Source organism: Oncorhynchus clarkii, chromosome 29, assembly GCF_045791955.1.
Source record: "Oncorhynchus clarkii lewisi isolate Uvic-CL-2024 chromosome 29, UVic_Ocla_1.0, whole genome shotgun sequence".
NCBI lineage: Eukaryota > Metazoa > Chordata > Actinopteri > Salmoniformes > Salmonidae > Oncorhynchus > Oncorhynchus clarkii.
In genome coordinates, this window is record NC_092175.1 from 48,014,332 (window position 1) to 48,033,109 (window position 18,778).

Sequence of the window (18,778 nt, forward strand, 5' to 3'; positions counted from 1 at the left end):
TGTCTGAGTGTTATTGTGTTCCCCTGGCTATCTGTAATGATGTCTGAGTGTTGGAGTGTTCCCCTGGCTATCTGTAATGATGTCTGAGTGTTATTGTGTTCCCCTGGCTATCTGTAATGATGTCTGAGTGTTATTGTGTTCCCCTGGCTATCTGTAATGATGTCTGAGTGTTGGAGTGTTCCCCTGGCTATCTGTAATGATGTCTGAGTGTTATTGTGTTCCCCTGGCTATCCATACATGAAATGATTTATATATTTGATAAATTACATTTACTTTGAATAGTTAAATATATTTAGAACCAAATACTTTTGGACTTTTACTGAAGTAGTATTTTACTGGGTGACTTTTACTTGAGTAACTTTCTATTAAGGTAACTATACTTTTACTACAGTATGACTATTGGGTACTTTTCCCACCACTGCTAATGGGTTACGTACCCAATACATATGGTTCTGAGAAATGTCTTAAATGTCCACCACACACGCACGCACACACACACACACACACACGCACACACACACACACACACACACACACACACACACACACACACACACCGCACAAACCACACACCCTCCTGTCAGTAATCAGTGTTTCTATCCTCAGTTCCCCCAGAGCCCCGCCCACCAGCCAATCAGATAACAGAGAGCCGGAGGAGAGCCAACCAGAGAGAAGCAGTAAGATACACACACACACACACAAGTTGGCAGTGTAGGTTTTGCAGTGCACAGGTTAGATTAGTGTCAGTCTGGGTCAGACGTAAGAGTCAGGTAAACATGCACCAATGAATAGGATTCATCATGATTCAATAGATTCAATATGATTCATCAGGCTGAATATGATTCAGTAAGATTCAATCGATTCATTACGATTTAATATGATTTAATATATTCATTAAGATAAGATGGCTTAATAAAGTCACACAGACTTCAACATAAACTTAAATATTTATCTCCCTATTTCTGTGTGTGTGTGTGTGTGTGTGTGTGTGTGTGTGTGTGTGTGTGTGTGTGTGTGTGTGTGTGTGTGTGTGTGTGTGTGTGTGTGTGTGTGTGTGTGTGTGTGTGTGTGTGTGTGTGTGTCTAGCTAAGGCAGGTTGGGAGAGTCCTCTGACTGAGAGCCTGGAGAGAGAGATGCAGGAGACACGGAGAATGGTGTCAGCTCTACAGGTACACACACGTTATGTTTTTCTGTCCTCGTGGGAACCTAAAATACATTTTCAATCAAAATCCTATTTTCCTTAACCTAACCATAACCCTAACCTAAACTTGACCCCAAAACTATACCTAACCCTAAAACTATACCTGACCCTAAAACTATACCTGACCCTAAAACTATACCTGACCCTAAAACTATACCTGACCTTAAAACTATACCTGACCCTAAAACTATACCTGACCCTAAAACTATACCTGACCCTAAAACTATACCTGACCTTAAAACTATACCTGACCCTAAAACTATACCTGACCCTAAAAATATATACCTGACCGTAACTCCTAACCCTAATTGTAACCCTTAACCTAACCCCTAAGCCTAAAATATAATTTTCCCTCGTGGGGACCGGCAAAATTTTTTGGTTGTTTAACTGTCCTTGTGAGAACTTCGGGTAACCTAAAGGATAGTGAAACAAAAACACAATGTTCGAGCCATCTTCAAAGAAAAATACATGTGCTAATACATTCCCAGCCATCACCATGTCTGGAGACACAGGTGATGTCTGGAGACACAGGTGATGTCTGGAGACACAGGTGATGTCTGGAGATGTCTGGAGACACAGGTGATGTCTGGAGACACAGGTGATGTCTGGAGACACAGGTGATGTCTGGAGATGTCTGGAGACACAGGTGATGTCTGGAGACACAGGTGATGTCTGGAGACACAGGTGATGTCTGGAGATGTCTGGAGACACAGGTTATGTCTGGAGACACAGGTGATGTCTGGAGATGTCTGGAGACACAGGTGATGTCTGGAGACACAGGTGATGTCTGGAGACACAGGTGATGTCTGGAGATGTCTGGAGACACAGGTTATGTCTGGAGACACAGGTGATGTCTGGAGATGTCTGGAGACACAGGTGATGTCCGGAAACACAGGTGATGTCTGGAGACACAGGAGATGTCTGGAGACACAGGTGATGTCTGGAGACACAGGTGATGTCTGGAGACACAGGTGATGTCTGGAGATGTCTGGAGACACAGGTTATGTCTGGAGACACAGGTGATGTCTGGAGATGTCTGGAGACACAGGTTATGTCTGGAGACACAGGTGATGTCTGGAGACACAGGTGATGTCTGGAGACACAGGTGATGTCTGGAGACACAGGAGATGTCTGGAGACACAGGTGATGTCTGGAGATGTCTGGAGACACAGGTGATGTCTGGAGACACAGGTGATGTCTGGGTATGAATGATTTATAGAATGTATAAGAGCTGTGTATGAAATGTCTATAATAAATAATAATAATAATAAAATAATATGTTTATGTTTCTAGAGAGTATTATCTCAGAAGGAATATGTTTTAAACTTTGTTTCTAGAGAGTATTGGAGAAGCAATACAGTGGATTCAGAAAGTATTCAGACCCCTTCCCCTTTTCCACATGTTGTTACATTACAGCCTGATTCTGAAATGGATTGAATATAACATTTTCCTCATTCCACACAATAGCCCATAATGACCAAGCAAAAACAGTTTTTTAGTGAATAAACAAACAAACCAGAAACACCTTATTTACCTAAGTATTCAGACCCTTTACACCTCCTCAGGTACACACACCTGTCTATATAAGGTCCCACAGTTAACAGTGAATATTAGAGAACAACCCAAGCCATGAGGTCGAAGGGATTGTCCATTTACATAAGTATTCAGACCCTTTACTCAGTATTTTGTTGAAGCACCTTTGGCAGCGATTACAGCCTCCAGTCTTCTTGGGAATGACGCTACAAGCTTGGCACACCTGTATTTGGGGAATTTCTCCCATTCTTCTCTGAAGATCCTCTCAAGCTCTGTCAGGTTGGATGGGGAGCATTGCTGCACAGCTATTTTCAGGATGTTTGATTGGGTTCTGGCTGGGCCACTCAAGGGCATTAGGAGACTTTTCCCAAAGCCACTCCTACGTTGTCTTTGCTGTGTGCTTAGAGTCGTCCTGTTGGAAGGTGAACTTTCGCTCCAGTCTGAGGTCCTGAGCACTCTGTAGCAGGTTTTCATCAAGGATCTCTCTGTACGTTCATCTTTCCCTCGATCCTGACTAGTCTCCCAGCCCCTGCTGCTGAAAAACATCCCCACAGCATGATGCTGCCACCACCATGCTTCACCGTAGGGATGGTGCCAGGTTTCTTCCAGACGTGGCGCTTGGCATTCAGGCCAAAGAGTTCAACATTGGTTTCATCAGACCAGAGCATCTTGTTTCTCATTGTTCTGAGTCTTTAGGTGTCTTTTGGAAAACTCCAAGCGGGCTGTCATGTGCCTTTTACTGAGGAGTGGCTTCCGTCTGGCCACTCTACCATAAATGACTGATTGGTGGAGTGCTGCAGAGATGGTTGTCCTTCTGGAAGGTTCTCCCATCAACACAGAGGAACTCTGGAGCTCTGTCAGGGTGACCATCGGGTTCTTGGTCACCTCCCTGACCAAGGCCCTTCTCCTCCGATTGCTCAGTTTGGCCGAGCAGCCAGCTCTAGGAAGAGTCTTGGTGGTTCCAAACTTCTTCCATTTAAGAATGATGGAGGCCACTGTGGTCTTCAATGCTGCAGAAATGTTTTGGTACCTTTCCCCAGATCTGTTCCTCAACACAATCATGTCTCGGAGCTCCACGGACAATTTGTTCGACTTCATGGCTTGTTTTTGCTCTGACATGCACTGTCAACTGTGGGACCTTATATAGACAGGTGTGTCTTTCCAAATCATGTCCAATCAATTGAATTTACCACAGGTGGACTCCAATCAAGTTGTAGAAACATCTCAAGGGTGATCAATGGAAACAGGATGCATCTGAGCTCAATTTTGAGTCTCATAGCAAAGGGTCTGAATACTTATGTAAATGTAATATTTCGGTTTTTTTCCCTCTATTTCAAAAATTTGTAACAACATGTTTTTGCTTTGTCATTATGGGGTATTGTGATGTCATTATGGGGTATTGTGATGTCATTATGGGGTATTGTGATGTCATTATGGGGTATTGTGATGTCATTATGGGGTATTGTGTGTAGATTGATGAGGAATTTGTTCTATTTAATTTATTTTAGAGTAAGGCTGTAACGTAACAAAATGTGTAAAAGTAAAGGGGTCTGTATACTTTCCAAATGCACTGTAATTAAATATGCATATTGTTGAGTAGTGGAATAATGTAGTCTTTATATATTTGTTGTCACTTATTCAGCATCCTAAGTATTTGATATGTGTTGTGGTCCACTTAAAGGATTGCTGTAGATGGTGAGTTATTGTTTTTATTTTTCCTATTGCCATTATTTCATTTTTTTCCAAGTTAATTTTCTAACCTGAACTTTGCAGTGTTCCCCTAGTATTTTTGAGATCATCTGCAAATAAGTTTAGTCTATATTCATGTTTACCAATACTGAGACCAGTTACATTTGGGTCCTGTCTAGTTGTTTCTGCAAACGGTTCAGGACAAACAGGAGTGTGGGAGAGGACATTCCTGTCTAGTTGTTTCTGTAACGGTTCAGTACAAACAGGAGTGTGGGAGAGGACATTCCTGTCTAGTTGTTTCTGTAAACGGTTCAGTACAAACAGGAGTGTGGGAGAGGACATTCCTGTCTAGTTGTTTCTGTAATGGTTCAGTACAAACAGGAGTGTGGGAGAGGACATTCCTGTCTAGTTGTTTCTGTAACTGTTCAGGACAAACAGGAGTGTGGGAGAGGACATTCCTGTCTAGTTGTTTCTGTAACTGTTCAGGACAAACAGGAGTGTGGGAGAGGACATTCCTGTCTAGTTGTTTTTGTAACTGTTCAGGACAAACAGGAGTGTGGGAGAGGACATTCCTGTCTAGTTGTTTCTGTAACGGTTCAGTACAAACAGGAGTGTGGGAGAGGACATTCCTGTCTAGTTGTTTCTGTAACTGTTCAGTACAAACAGGAGTGTGGGAGAGGACATTCCTGTCTAGTTGTTTCTGTAAACGGTTCAGTACAAACAGGAGTGTGGGAGAGGACATTCCTGTCTAGTGCCGCTTTTCTAAAGCAATTTCATCACATCATGTATTATTTGTGTATATTTCTTACATAGGTCATTTATTCAATATTTGTAATACATTTATTATTTGAGCTGGAAAATTGAAAGTTTTGAATAGAAAAGGCCATTCAAAATGGTTGAAAGTGTTAAACTTTGTTTCCAGAGAATATTATTAAAGAAGGACGATGTGAATGTTTATAGTGAATAGTATTGGAGAAGGAATATGTGAATGTTTCTATTTTAAAAAACAATGTATTTCTTTATTCTGACACCTGCTAGATAGTTACGGTTTCACCAGCTAGAGCATTTATTATTTTTAATTAAAAGACTCCAGTCATGGACTGTTCTCTCTGCTAGCGTACGTCATGCGGTACCGATGCACCAAGTCTGGAACCAGCAGGACCCTGAACAGCTTCTACCCCCAAACCCTAGACTGTTCTCTCTGCCACCACACAGCAAGCAGTACCGATGCACCAAGTCTGGAACCAACAGGACTCTGAACAGCTTCTACCCCCAAACCATAGACTGTTCTCTCTGCCACCACACAGCAAGCAGTACCGATGCACCAAGTCTGGAACCAACAGGACTCTGAACAGCTTCTACCCCCAAACCATAGACTGTTCTCTCTGCCACCACACAGCAAGCAGTACCGATGCACCAAGTCTGGAACCAACAGGACTCTGAACAGCTTCTACCCCCAAACCATAGACTGTTCTCTCTGCCACCACACAGCAAGCAGTACCGATGCACCAAGTCTGGAACCAACAGGACTCTGAACAGCTTCTACCCCCAAACCATAGACTGTTCTCTCTGCCACCACACAGCAAGCAGTACCGATGCACCAAGTCTGGAACCAACAGGACTCTGAACAGCTTCTACCCCCAAACCATAGACTGTTCTCTCTGCCACCACACAGCAAGCAGTACCGATGCACCAAGTCTGGAACCAACAGGACTCTGAACAGCTTCTACCCCCAAACCATAGACTGTTCTCTCTGCCACCACACAGCAAGCAGTACCGATGCACCAAGTCTGGAACCAACAGGACTCTGAACAGCTTCTGATAAACTAAACATTTACCCTTTTTTTTTTTTTACTAAGTCAAGCATGACAACACACACACTGGACTCTACCCACCCACTCACACATACTGACACCCCAACACACACACTGGACTCTACCCACCCACTCACACATACTGACACCCCAACACACACACTGGACTCTACCCACCCACTCACACATACTGACACCCCAACACACACACTGGACTCTACCCACCCACTCACACATACTGACACCCCAACACACACACTGGACTCTACCCACCCACTCACACATACTGACACCCCAACACACACACTGGACTCTACCCACCCACTCACACATACTGACACCCCAACACACACACTGGACTCTACCCACCCACTCACACATATTGACACCCCAACACACACACTGGACTCTACCCACCCACTCACACATATTGACACCCCAACACACACACTGGACTCTACCCACCCACTCACACATACTGACACCCCAACACACACACTGGACTCTACCCACACACTCACACATACTGACACTGACACACCAACACACACATACACACACTACATACGCCCACACACGCACAACATACACACCAATTTTAGAATAAGGCTGTAACGTAACAAAATGTGGAGAAAGTCAAGGGGTCTGAATGATTTCCCGAATGCACTGTTTATGTTCATATCTACCTCAATTACCTCGTTCCCCTGGTACTTCCTGTATATAGCCATGTTATTTTCTACTTCCTGTGTATATAGCCATGTTATTTTCTACTTCCTGTGTATATAGCCATGTTATTTTCTACTTCCTGTATATAGCCATGTTATTTTATACTTCCTGTATATAGCCTTGTTATTTTCTACTTCCTGTGTATATAGCCATGTTATTTTCTACTTCCTGTATACAGCCATGTTATTTTCTACTTCCTGTATATAGCCTTGTTATTTTCTACTTCCTGTATATAGCCATGTTATTTTCTACTTCCTGTGTATATAGCCATGTTATTATCTACTTCCTGTGTATATAGCCATGTTATTTTCTACTTCCTGTATATAGCCTTGTTATTTTCTACTTCCTGTATATAGCCATGTTATTTTCTACTTCCTGTATATAGCCATGTTATTTTCTACTTCCTGTATATAGCCATGTTATTTTCTACTTCCTGTATATAGCCATGTTATTGTTATTCTTCGTGTCACTATTTACATTTGTATTACATTTCATCTGTCTTTAACTGCATTGCTTGAAAAGGACCCATAAGTAAGCATTTGTTGGTCTAACCCTGTTTTGAAAGCTATTGGTTTGTGTGTGTGTGTGTGTGTGTGTGTGTGTGTGTGTGTGTGTGTGTGTGTGTGTGTGTGTGTGTGTGTGTGTGTGTGTGTGTGTGTGTGTCTAGGCCCTGTTACTTCATGGGTGTCTGCCAGATGATGAGCAGGAGACGTTGAATCTGACTCTGGGAGAAGATAACCCTGAACAACAACTGGTAACACATCTTTTTATTTTATTTTTTATTTCACCTTTATTTAACCAGGTAGGCCCGTTGAGAACACCTTTATTTAACCAGGTAGGCTAGTTGAGAACACCTTTATTTAACCAGGTAGGCCAGTTGAGAACACCTTTATTTAACTAGGTAGGCCAGTTGAGAACACCTTTATTTAACCAGGTAGGCCTGTTGAGAACACCTTTATTTAACCTGGTAGGTCCGTTGAGAACACCTTTATTTAACCAGGTAGGCCCGTTGAGAACACCTTTATTTAACCTGGTAGGCCCGTTGAGAACACCTTTATTTAACCTGGTAGGCCCGTTGAGAACACCTTTATTTAACCTGGTAGGCCCGTTGAGAACACCTTTATTTAACCTGGTAGGCCAGTTGAGAACAAGTTCTCATTTACAACTGTGACCTGGCCAAGATAAAGCAAAGCAGCGCAATACAAACAACAACACAGAGTTACACATGGAGTAAACAAACATTCAGTAGAAAAAGTCTATATACAGTGAGTGCAAATTAGGTAGAATAAAAGTGGTAAGGCAATAAATAGGCCATGGTGGCGAAGTAATTACAATATAGCAATTAAACACTGATAGATGTGTAGAGGATGAATGTGCAAGTAGAGATACTGGGGTGCAAAGGAGCAAGATAAATAATTAAATACAGTATGGGATGAGGTAGGTGGATGGGCTGTTTGCAGATGAGCTCTATGTTCAGGTGCAGTGATCTGTGAGCTGCTCTGACAGCTGGTGCTTAAAGCTAGTGAGGGTGTCACGACTTCCGCCAAAGTCGGTTCCTCTCCTTGTTCGGACGGCGTTCGGCGGTCGATGTCACCGGTCTTCTAGCCATCGCCGATCCACCTTTAATTTTCCATTTGTTTTGTCTTGTTTTCCCACACACCTGGTTTTCCCTCATTACTCGTCATGTATTTAACCCTCTGTTCCCCCCCATGTCTGTGTGTGAAATGATCTGTTACGTTTGTTGTGTGATGCGTCAGGCTGTTATTGTTTTGAGCCCCTGGTATTGTATTGTTGTCTGACTAGGTCACTATTCCCTTTCGCCTTTGGAGTGTTGTGATGCTGTTGCATCCGACTGTTCTGCTTCTATTCACTCATCCTGCACCTGACCACCTGACTCCAGTTGACCAGTTGCTACGGTTGGGTGTTGCTATGGTAACCAGTGAGCTGAGATAAGGCGGGGCTTTACCGAGCAGACACTTGTAGATGACCTGGAGCCAGTGGGTTTGGCGACGAGTATGAAGCGAGGGCCAGCCAACGAGAGCGTACAGGTCGCAGTGGTGGGTAGTATATGGGGCTTTGGTGACAAAATGTATGGCACTGTGATAGACTGCATCCAATTTGTTGAGTTAGAGTGTTGGGGGCTATTTTGTAAATGACATCGCTGAAGTCGAGGATCTGTAGGATGGTCAATTTTACGAGGGTATGTTTGGCAGCATGAGTGAAGGATGCTTTGTTGCGAAATAGGATGCCGATTCTAGATTTAATTTTGGATTGGAGATGCTTAATGTGAGTCTGGAAGGAGAGTTTACAGTCTAACCAGACACCTAGGTATTTGTAGTTGTCCACATATTATAAGTCAGAACCGTCTAGAGTAGTGATGCTAGATGGGCGAGCAGGTGCGGGTAGTGATCGGTGGAAGATCATGCATTTAGTTTTACTTGCATTTAAGAGCAGTTGGAGGCCACGGAAGGAGAGTTGTATGGCATTGAAGTTTGTCTGGAGGTTTGTTAACAGTGTCCAAAGAAGGGCCAGAGATATACAGAATGTATCTCTCCCTCTCAACTGGTAACACCCAAACACAGCTCTCCCTCTAGGACAGATCGTTGTTCTCTGTGCAGATCATATATCTCTTTCTTTGTGTGTGTGTGTGTGTGTGTGCGTGTGTGTGTGTGTGTGTGTGTGTGTGTGTGTGTGTGTGTGTGTGTGTGTGTGTGTGTGTGTGTGTGTGTGTGTGTGTGTGTGTGTGTGTGTGTGTGTGTGTGTGTGAGAGAGAGAGACAGGTATCAATTTTCCCTCTGTATTCATCAACTTTGTGTTTCCTATTTCTCACACACAGCCTCTCTCCCCTTCTGCTCTCTATCCCTCCCCTCGCTCTCTCCCTCTCTCTATCCCTCCCCTCGCTCTCTCTATCCCTCCCCTCCCTCTCTCTATCCCTCCTCCCTCTCTCTATCCCTCCCCTCTCTCTCTGTGTCTCTCTAGGTGGTAATTCGTAGTCATCTAGATCAGAGTATGGAGGAGACTCAGGAGCTGAAGGTAAATACTGTTTTCCAGAACATTATCAAGTGATTTAAGAAGTTATGTTGCCATACAGTGAGCTCCAAAATGACTGGGACAGTGACTCATTTTGGCTCTGTAGTCCAACACTTTGCATTTTAAATGGTAACCATGAGGTTAGTGCAGACTGTCAGCTTTAATAATGATGGTATTTTCATCCATATCGGGTGAACCGTTTAGAAATGACAGCATTTGTTTTAGGGGACCAAAAGTATTGGGACAAATTCACTTATGTGTATTAAAGTAGTGAAAAGTTTAGTATTTGGTCCTATATTGCTAGCACACAATGATTACATCAAGCGTGTTACGACAAACTTGTTGGATGCATTTGCTGTTTGCTTTGTTTGGGCCAGTATGCAAACTGAAGTGGGTAAGGTGGAGGTGATATGATCCTTGACTAGCCTCTCAAAGCACTTCATGATGACAGAAGTGAGTGTTACGGGGCGATAGTCATTTAGTTCAGTTATCTTTGCCTTCTTCGGTACAGGAACAATGGTAACCATCTTGAAGCATGTGGGGGCAGCAGACTGGGAGAGATTGAATATGTCTGGAAACACACCAGCCAGCTGGTCTGCTCATGATCTGAGGATGCGGATAGAGATGCCGTCTGCGCCAGCAGCCTTGCGAGGGTTAACATGTTTAAATGTTTTACTCACGTCAACCACTGAGAAGGAGGGGGGGGGGGGCAGTCTTTGTTAGCGAGCCGTGATGGTGGCACTGTATTATCCTCAAAGCGGGCAAAGACGGTGTCTGTAACGTGGCTGTTTTTGTAGTCTGTGATTTCCTGTAAACCCTGCCACATACGTCTCGTGTCTGAGCCGTTAAACTGCGACTCCACCTTGTCCCTGTACCGGCATTTAGCTTGTTTGATTGCCTTGCGGAGGGAATAACTACACTGTTTATATTCAGCCATATCACCTGACATCTTTCCATGGTTAAATGTGGTGGCTGGCGTTTTCAGTTTTGTGCGAATGCCGCCATCCATCCACAGTTTCTGGTTAGGGTAGGTTTTAATAGTCACAGTGGGTACAACATCTCCAATGCAATTCATTATGTAACTGTAATTTGCCTAATAACAAACTTGCATGCCGTCTATAAATACAAATAAATGAGCCTTGTTGGTTAAGCTAAAGAAAAAGGTCTTTATATAACAAGTCATACTGTGGGGTGTTGAACCCAGTCAGGTCTTTATATAACAAGTCATACTGTGGGGTGTTGGACCCAGTCAGGTCTTTATATAACAAGTCATACTGTGGGGTGTTGGACCCAGTCAGGTCTTTATATAACAAGTCATACTGTGGGGTGTTGGACCCAGTCAGGTCTTTATATAACAAGTCATACTGTGGGGTGTTGGACCCAGTCAGGTCTTTATATAACAAGTCATACTGTGGGGTGCTGGACCCAGTCAGGTCTTTATATAACAAGTCATACTGTGGGTTGTTGGACCCAGTCAGGTCTTTATATAACAAGTCATACTGTGGGGTGTTGGACCCAGTCAGGTCTTTATATAACAAGTCATACTGTGGGGTGTTGGACCCAGTCAGGTCTTTATATAACAAGTCATACTGTGGGGTGTTGGACCCAGTCAGGTCTTTATATAACAAGTCATACTGTGGGGTGTTGGACCCAGTCAGGTCTTTATATAACAAGTCATACTGTGGGGTGTTGGACCCAGTCAGGTCTTTATATAACAAGTCATACTGTGGGGTGCTGGACCCAGTCAGGTCTTTATATAACAATATAACAAGTCATACTGTGGGGTGCTGGACCCAGTCAGGTCTTTATATTACAAGTCATACTGTGGGGTGTTGGACCCAGTCAGGTCTTTATATAACAATATAACAAGTCATACTGTGGGTTGTTGGACCCAGTCAGGTCTTTATATAACAAGTCATACTGTGGGGTGTTGGACCCAGTCAGGTCTTTATATAACAAGTCATACTGTGGGGTGTTGGACCCAGTCAGGTCTTTATATAACAAGTCATACTGTGGGGTGTTGGACCCAGTCAGGTCTTTATATAACAAGTCATACTGTGGGGTGTTGGACCCAGTCAGGTCTTTATATAACAAGTCATACTGTGGGGTGTTGGACCCAGTCAGGTCTTTATATAACAAGTCATACTGTGGGGTTTTGGACCCAGTCAGGTCTTTATATAACAAGTCATACTGTGGGGTGTTGGACCCAGTCAGGTCTTTATATAACAAGTCATACTGTGGGGTGTTGGACCCAGTCAGGTCTTTATATAACAAGTCATACTGTGGGGTGCTGGACCCAGTCAGGTCTTTATATAACAAGTCATACTGTGGGGTGCTGGACCCAGTCAGGTCTTTATATAACAAGTCATACTGTGGGGTGTTGGACCCAGTCAGGTCTTTATATAACAAGTCATACTGTGGGGTGTTGGACCCAGTCAGGTCTTTATATAACAAGTCATACTGTGGGGTGTTGGACCCAGTCAGGTCTTTATATAACAAGTCATACTGTGGGGTGCTGGACCCAGTCAGGTCTTTATATAACAATATAACAAGTCATACTGTGGGGTGTTGGACCCAGTCAGGTCTTTATATAACAAGTCATACTGTGGGGTGTTGGACCCAGTCAGGTCTTTATATAACAAGTCATACTGTGGGGTGTTGGACCCAGTCAGGTCTTTATATAACAAGTCATACTGCGGGGTGTTGGACTCAGTCAGGTCTTTATATAACAAGTCATACTGTGGGGTGTTGGACCCAGTCAGGTCTTTATATAACAAGTCATACTGTGGGGTGTTGGACCCAGTCAGGTCTTTATATAACAATATAACAAGTCATACTGTGGGGTGTTGGACCCAGTCAGGTCTTTATATAACAAGTCATACTGTGGGGTGCTGGACCCAGTCAGGTCTTTATATAACAATATAACAAGTCATACTGTGGGGTGCTGGACCCAGTCAGGTCTTTATATAACATGTCATACTGTGGGGTGCTGGACCCAGTCAGGTCTTTATATAACAAGTCATACTGTGGGGTGTTGGACCCAGTCAGGTCTTTATATAACAATATAACAAGTCATACTGTGGGTTGTTGGACCCAGTCAGGTCTTTATATAACAAGTCATACTGTGGGGTGTTGGACCCAGTCAGGTCTTTATATAACAAGTCATACTGTGGGGTGTTGGACCCAGTCAGGTCTTTATATAACAAGTCATACTGTGGGGTGTTGGACCCAGTCAGGTCTTTATATAACAAGTCATACTGTGGGGTGCTGGACCCAGTCAGGTCTTTATATAACAAGTCATACTGTGGGGTGTTGCACCCAGTCAGGTCTTTATATAACAAGTCATACTGTGGGGTGCTGGACCCAGTCAGGTCTTTATATAACAATATAACAAGTCATACTGTGGGGTGCTGGACCCAGTCAGGTCTTTATATAACAAGTCATACTGTGGGGTGTTGGACCCAGTCAGGTCTTTATATAACAAGTCATACTGTGGGGTGTTGGACCCAGTCAGGTCTTTATATAACAAGTCATACTGTGGGGTGCTGGACCCAGTCAGGTCTTTATATAACAAGTCATACTGTGGGGTGTTGGACCCAGTCTTTATATAACAAGTCATACTGTGGGGTGCTGGACCCAGTCAGATCTTTATATAACAATATAACATGTCATACTGTGGGGTGTTAGACCCAGTCAGGTCTTTATATAACAAGTCATACTGTGGGGTGTTGGACCCAGTCAGGTCTTTATATAACAAGTCATACTGTGGGGTGCTGGACCCAGTCAGGTCTTTATATAACAATATAACAAGTCATACTGTGGGGTGTTGGACCCAGTCAGGTCTTTATATAACAATATAACAAGTCATACTGTGGGGTGTTGGACCCAGTCAGGGCTTTAACAGAACAATATATGTTATTACCTCGTACCCATGTATATAGCCATGTTATTACCTGGTACTTCTTGTATATAGCCATGGTATTACCTGGTACTCCCTGTATATAGCCATGGTATTACCTGGTACTCCCTGTATATAGCCATGTTATTACCTGGTACTCCCTGTATATAACCATGTGATTACCTCCCTGTATATATTCACTTTTATTACCTGGTACTCCCTGTATATAACCATGTGATTACCTCCCTGTATATATCCATGTTATTACCTGGTACTCCCTGTATATAGCCATGTTATTACCTGGTACTTCCTGTATATAGCCATGTTATTACCTCCCTGTATATAACCATGTTATTACCTGGTACTCCCTGTATATAGCCATGTTATTACCTGCTACTCCCTGTATATAGCCATGTTATTACCTGGTACCCCCTGGATATAACCATGTTATTACCTGGTATTCCCTGTATATAGCCATGTTATTATCCCTGTTATCATTACTCATTGTGTATTATGTTACTATTTTTCTGTTATTATGTCACTGTTAGTCTACACCTGTTGTTTACCAAGCATTTCCCTGTTAGTCTACACCTGTTGTTGTTAGTCTACACCTGTTGTTACCAAGCATTTCCCTGTTAGTCTACACCTGTTGTTTACCAAGCATTTCCCTGTTAGTCTACACCTGTTGTTTACCAAGCATTTCACTGTTAGTCTACAACTGTTGTTTACCAAGCATTTCCCTGTTAGTCTACACCTGTTGTTTACCAAGCATTTCACTGTTCACTGTTAGTCTACACCTGTTGTTGTTGTTTATCAAGCATTTGGGGGGGGTGGCAGCGTAGCCTAGTGGTTAGAGCGTTGGACTTGCAAGTTCAAATCCCCGATCTGACATGGTACAAATCTGTCGTTCTGCCCCTGAACAGGCAGTTAACCCACTGTTCCTAGGCCGTCATTGAAAATAAGAATTTGTTCTTAACTGACTTGCCTAGTTAAATAGGTAAAAAAAAAAAAAACACTGTTAGTCTACACCTGTTGTTGTTAGTCTACACCTGTTGTTTACCAAGCATTTCACTGTTAGTCTACACCTGTTGTTTACCAAGCATTTCACTGTTAGTCTACACCTGTTGTTTACCAAGCATTTCACTGTTAGTCTACACCTGTTGTTGTTGTTAGTCTACACCTGTTGTTTACCAAGCATTTCACTGTTAGTCTACACCTGTTGTTTACCAAGCATTTCACTGTTAGTCTACACCTGTTGTTGTTGTTAGTCTACACCTGTTGTTTACCAAGCATTTCACTGTTAGTCTACACCTGTTGTTTACCAAGCATTTCCCTGTTAGTCTACACCTGTTGTTACCAAGCATTTCACTGTTAGTCTACACCTGTTGTTACCAAGCATTTCACTGTTAGTCTACACCTGTTGTTACCAAGCATTTCACTGTTAGTCTACACCTGTTGTTACCAAGCATTTCACTGTTAGTCTACACCTGTTGTTTACAAAGCATATCATTGTTAGTCTACACATGTTGTTGTTAGTCTACACATGTTTTTACCAAGCATATCACTGTTAGTCTACACCTGTTGTTACCAAGCATTTCACTGTTAGTCTACACCTGTTGTTGTTAGTCTACACCTGTTGTTTACCAAGCATTTCACTGTTAGTCTACACCTGTTGTTGTTAGTCTACACCTGTTGTTTACAAAGCATTTCACTGTTAGTCTACACCTGTTGTTGTTAGTCTACACCTGTTGTTTACCAAGCATTTCACTGTTAGTCTACACCTGTTGTTTACCAAGCATTTCACTGTTAGTCTACACATGTTGTTTACCAAGCATTTCACTGATAGTCTACACCTGTTGTTACCAAGCATTTCCCTGTTAGTCTACACCTGTTGTTTACCAAGCATGTGACAAACACATTTAATTTGATTTGTTAGTGTGGGATTGGCATGCGGGGTGAGGGGTCCGTGGGTGGCTTCTAACCATTGTTTTGGATTCCTTATGTCTTACTTATTGGTAGGAATAAGTTTGGTCCAAACCGGATGTTGGGTTCTATTTTTATTGAAAATTATTTGAATCCTATAAATTAAATTGGTCAATTTGGGTGAAATCAGTGTTCCTAATTTATCTGAGATGATTTGAACAATATAATGATTGAGGAATGTAACTCCAGAACCAATCTGAGATAGTGGGTGTCATGGCGTGGAACGACTCCATTGTGTTTTTTCATTGTCACCTTTATTTCACCAGGTAGGCTAGTTGAGAACAAACTCTCATTTACAACTGCGGCCTAGATATAGAGTGTCTCCCCCTTTGAAGAGGGGGATGACCGCGGCAGCTTTCCAATCTTAGGGGATCTCAGACAATACGAATGAGAGGTTGAACAGGCTAGTAATAAGGACTGCAAACATTTTTTGAGTATGATTTTAGAAAGAGAGTGTCCAGACTGTCTAGCCCGGCTGATTTGTAGGGGTCCAGATTTTGCAGCTCTTTCAGAACATCAGTTATCTGGATTTGGGTGAAGGAGAAATGGGGGAGGCTTGGGCAGGTTGCTGTGGGGGGTGCAGGGCAGTTGACCGGGGTAGGGGTAGCCAGGTGGAAAGCAGGGCAATTGACCGGGGTAGGGGTAGCCAGGTGGAAAGCAGGGCAGTTGACCGGGGTAGGGGTAGCCAAGTGGAAAGCAGGGCCAGCTGTAGAAAAATGCTGTCTTTTTCCCCCCCACCAGAAAAGCTTGTATTTGTCTACTAGCACTGACTTTGATAAATTGTTTATTGAGGAAAATTGTACTTACTATGGTTGTGATATGTGGTTGTCCCACCTAGCTACCTTAAGATGAATGTACTGACTAGGACTGTGATATGTGGTTCTCCCACCTGGCTATATGGGGATGAATGTACTGACTATGACATATGGTAATCTCAACTAGCTACCTTAAGATGAATGCACTAACTGGAAGTTAAATGACTAAAATGTGTGTGTGTGATGGTTGTGTTGTTACAGAGAGAGCTGTTGCATTGTAAACAGGAGGTACGGAACCTGCGTGGAGTCAAGGTGAGTCTAACACACAGCTTACCAATATTCAAACCTTGACTGGAGGTTACTATGAAATTCTGGGCAAAATGGCAAACTCATTTATTGAGTAAGATGGCTCATTCATCACAAAACCTACTGATATTGCCAATTACTTTAATGATTTTTTCATTGGCAAGATTAGCAGATTTAGGCATGACATGCCAGCAACAAGCGCTGACACCACATCCAAGTATAGCTGATCTAATTACGAAAGACAAGAATTGTCATTTTGAATTCCGTAAAGTGGAAATAATGAACAAATGATTGTCTATCAACAATGACAAGCCACCGGAGTCTTACAACTTGGAAAATTACTGAGGATTACAGCAGATGATATTGCCACTCCTATTCTCCATATCTTTAATCTAAGCCTACTAGAAAGTGTGATCCCTCAGGCCTGGAGGGAAGCTAAAGTCATTATTCTACCTAAGAATAGTAAAGCCTCCTTTACTGGCCCAAATAGCCGACCAATCAGCCTGTTACCAACCCTTAGTAAACTTCTGGAAAAAATAGTGTTTGACCAGGTACAATACTATTTTACTATAAACACGGCACTTACACAAATTACTGGTGATTGGCTGAGAGAAATTGATGATAAAATGATTGTGGGTGCAGTCTTGTTAGACTTCAGTGCAGCTTTTGACATTATCGATCATAGTCTGCTGATAGAAAAACATATGTGTTATGGCTTTACACCCCCTGCTATATTGTGGATAAAGAGTTACACAGAGGGTGTTCTTTAAATTACAGGTTGTAATGCAACAAAATAGGGAAAACGGGGTGAATACTTTTGCAAGGCTCTGTATATGATATGGTCATTATTTGAACTGGCTAGCCAGCTAACTTAACGCTAGCCAGCTAACTTAACGCTAGCCAGCTAACTTAACGCTAGCCAGCTAGCTTAACGCTAGCCAGCTAGCTTAACGCTAGCCAGCTAGCTTAACGCTAGCCAGCTAACTTAACGCTAGCCAGCTAGCTTAACGCTAGCCAGCTAGCTTAACGCTAGCCAGCTAACTTAACGCTAGCCAGCTAACAAGCTAGAAATGAACCAGAACATTGTTTTTGATAAAGTTTTGATGTCTACACTATTATTCTACAATGTAGAAAATAGTAAAAAATAAATAAGTGCTCTCTCTCTCTCTCTCTCTCTCTTTCTCTCTCTCTCTCTCTCTCTCTCTCTGTGTGTGTGTGTGCTCTCTGTGTGTGTGTGTGTATATATATGTATGTATGTATATATAGGAGGCACAGCAGCAAAGATTGTTTGCCCAGGAGGAGTGTATGTTGCAGCTAAAACAGGAGCAGCTCAGAGCCAGCATGACCCAGGACCAACTCACCAGCCTCAACGTATGACACACACATACCACACACTCACTCACGCTCAAAAACTTTATTTGAATCAACAAATCACATTACAGGTCAGAATAATTCAAGCATTTCATAGGTCATGGATATATGGACTCTCATGGATACAGAAAGCACCTTCTCCATACAGCTAGGCTGCCCATGACGGCTAACACGGAACAGTACCTCGCTCGTTGCTTTGCCTTGGTTTTAGACCTGCAATCTGAAGGCCACATACTGTCAGCCTATGTACATGGCAGAGACTTCCAAATACCAGCGCTCCAAGTTTGCAGTGATAAACAGGGCTGTCCCGACATGACACGAGGGGCTGGTATTTTACTAAATTGTCAGCACAGGTCTGCTCCATGTAGAGGTCAAAAGAGCAACAGACTTAAAAAATGTTAACCTCCCTCTTGCGTCCTTAACCAAACTCAGTAAGGTCATCTGATAACATCAGTTACTTTTGGATTAATTT

General features: G+C 42.8%; 1 protein-coding gene across 1 annotated transcript in view; it reads left to right on the forward strand.

Moving 5' to 3' along the window:
- LOC139388510 (DIX domain containing 1b) overlaps positions 1-18,778 on the forward strand; it is a 56,132-nt gene that overhangs the window by 16,238 nt on the left and 21,116 nt on the right. Inside the window, exons 6-11 of the mRNA XM_071135207.1 lie at positions 607-677; positions 1,087-1,169; positions 7,631-7,717; positions 9,943-9,996; positions 16,891-16,941; positions 18,202-18,306. Of these exons, the coding sequence (XP_070991308.1) occupies positions 607-677; positions 1,087-1,169; positions 7,631-7,717; positions 9,943-9,996; positions 16,891-16,941; positions 18,202-18,306 (451 nt within the window). The remainder of the gene's footprint in view (positions 1-606; positions 678-1,086; positions 1,170-7,630; positions 7,718-9,942; positions 9,997-16,890; positions 16,942-18,201; positions 18,307-18,778) is intronic.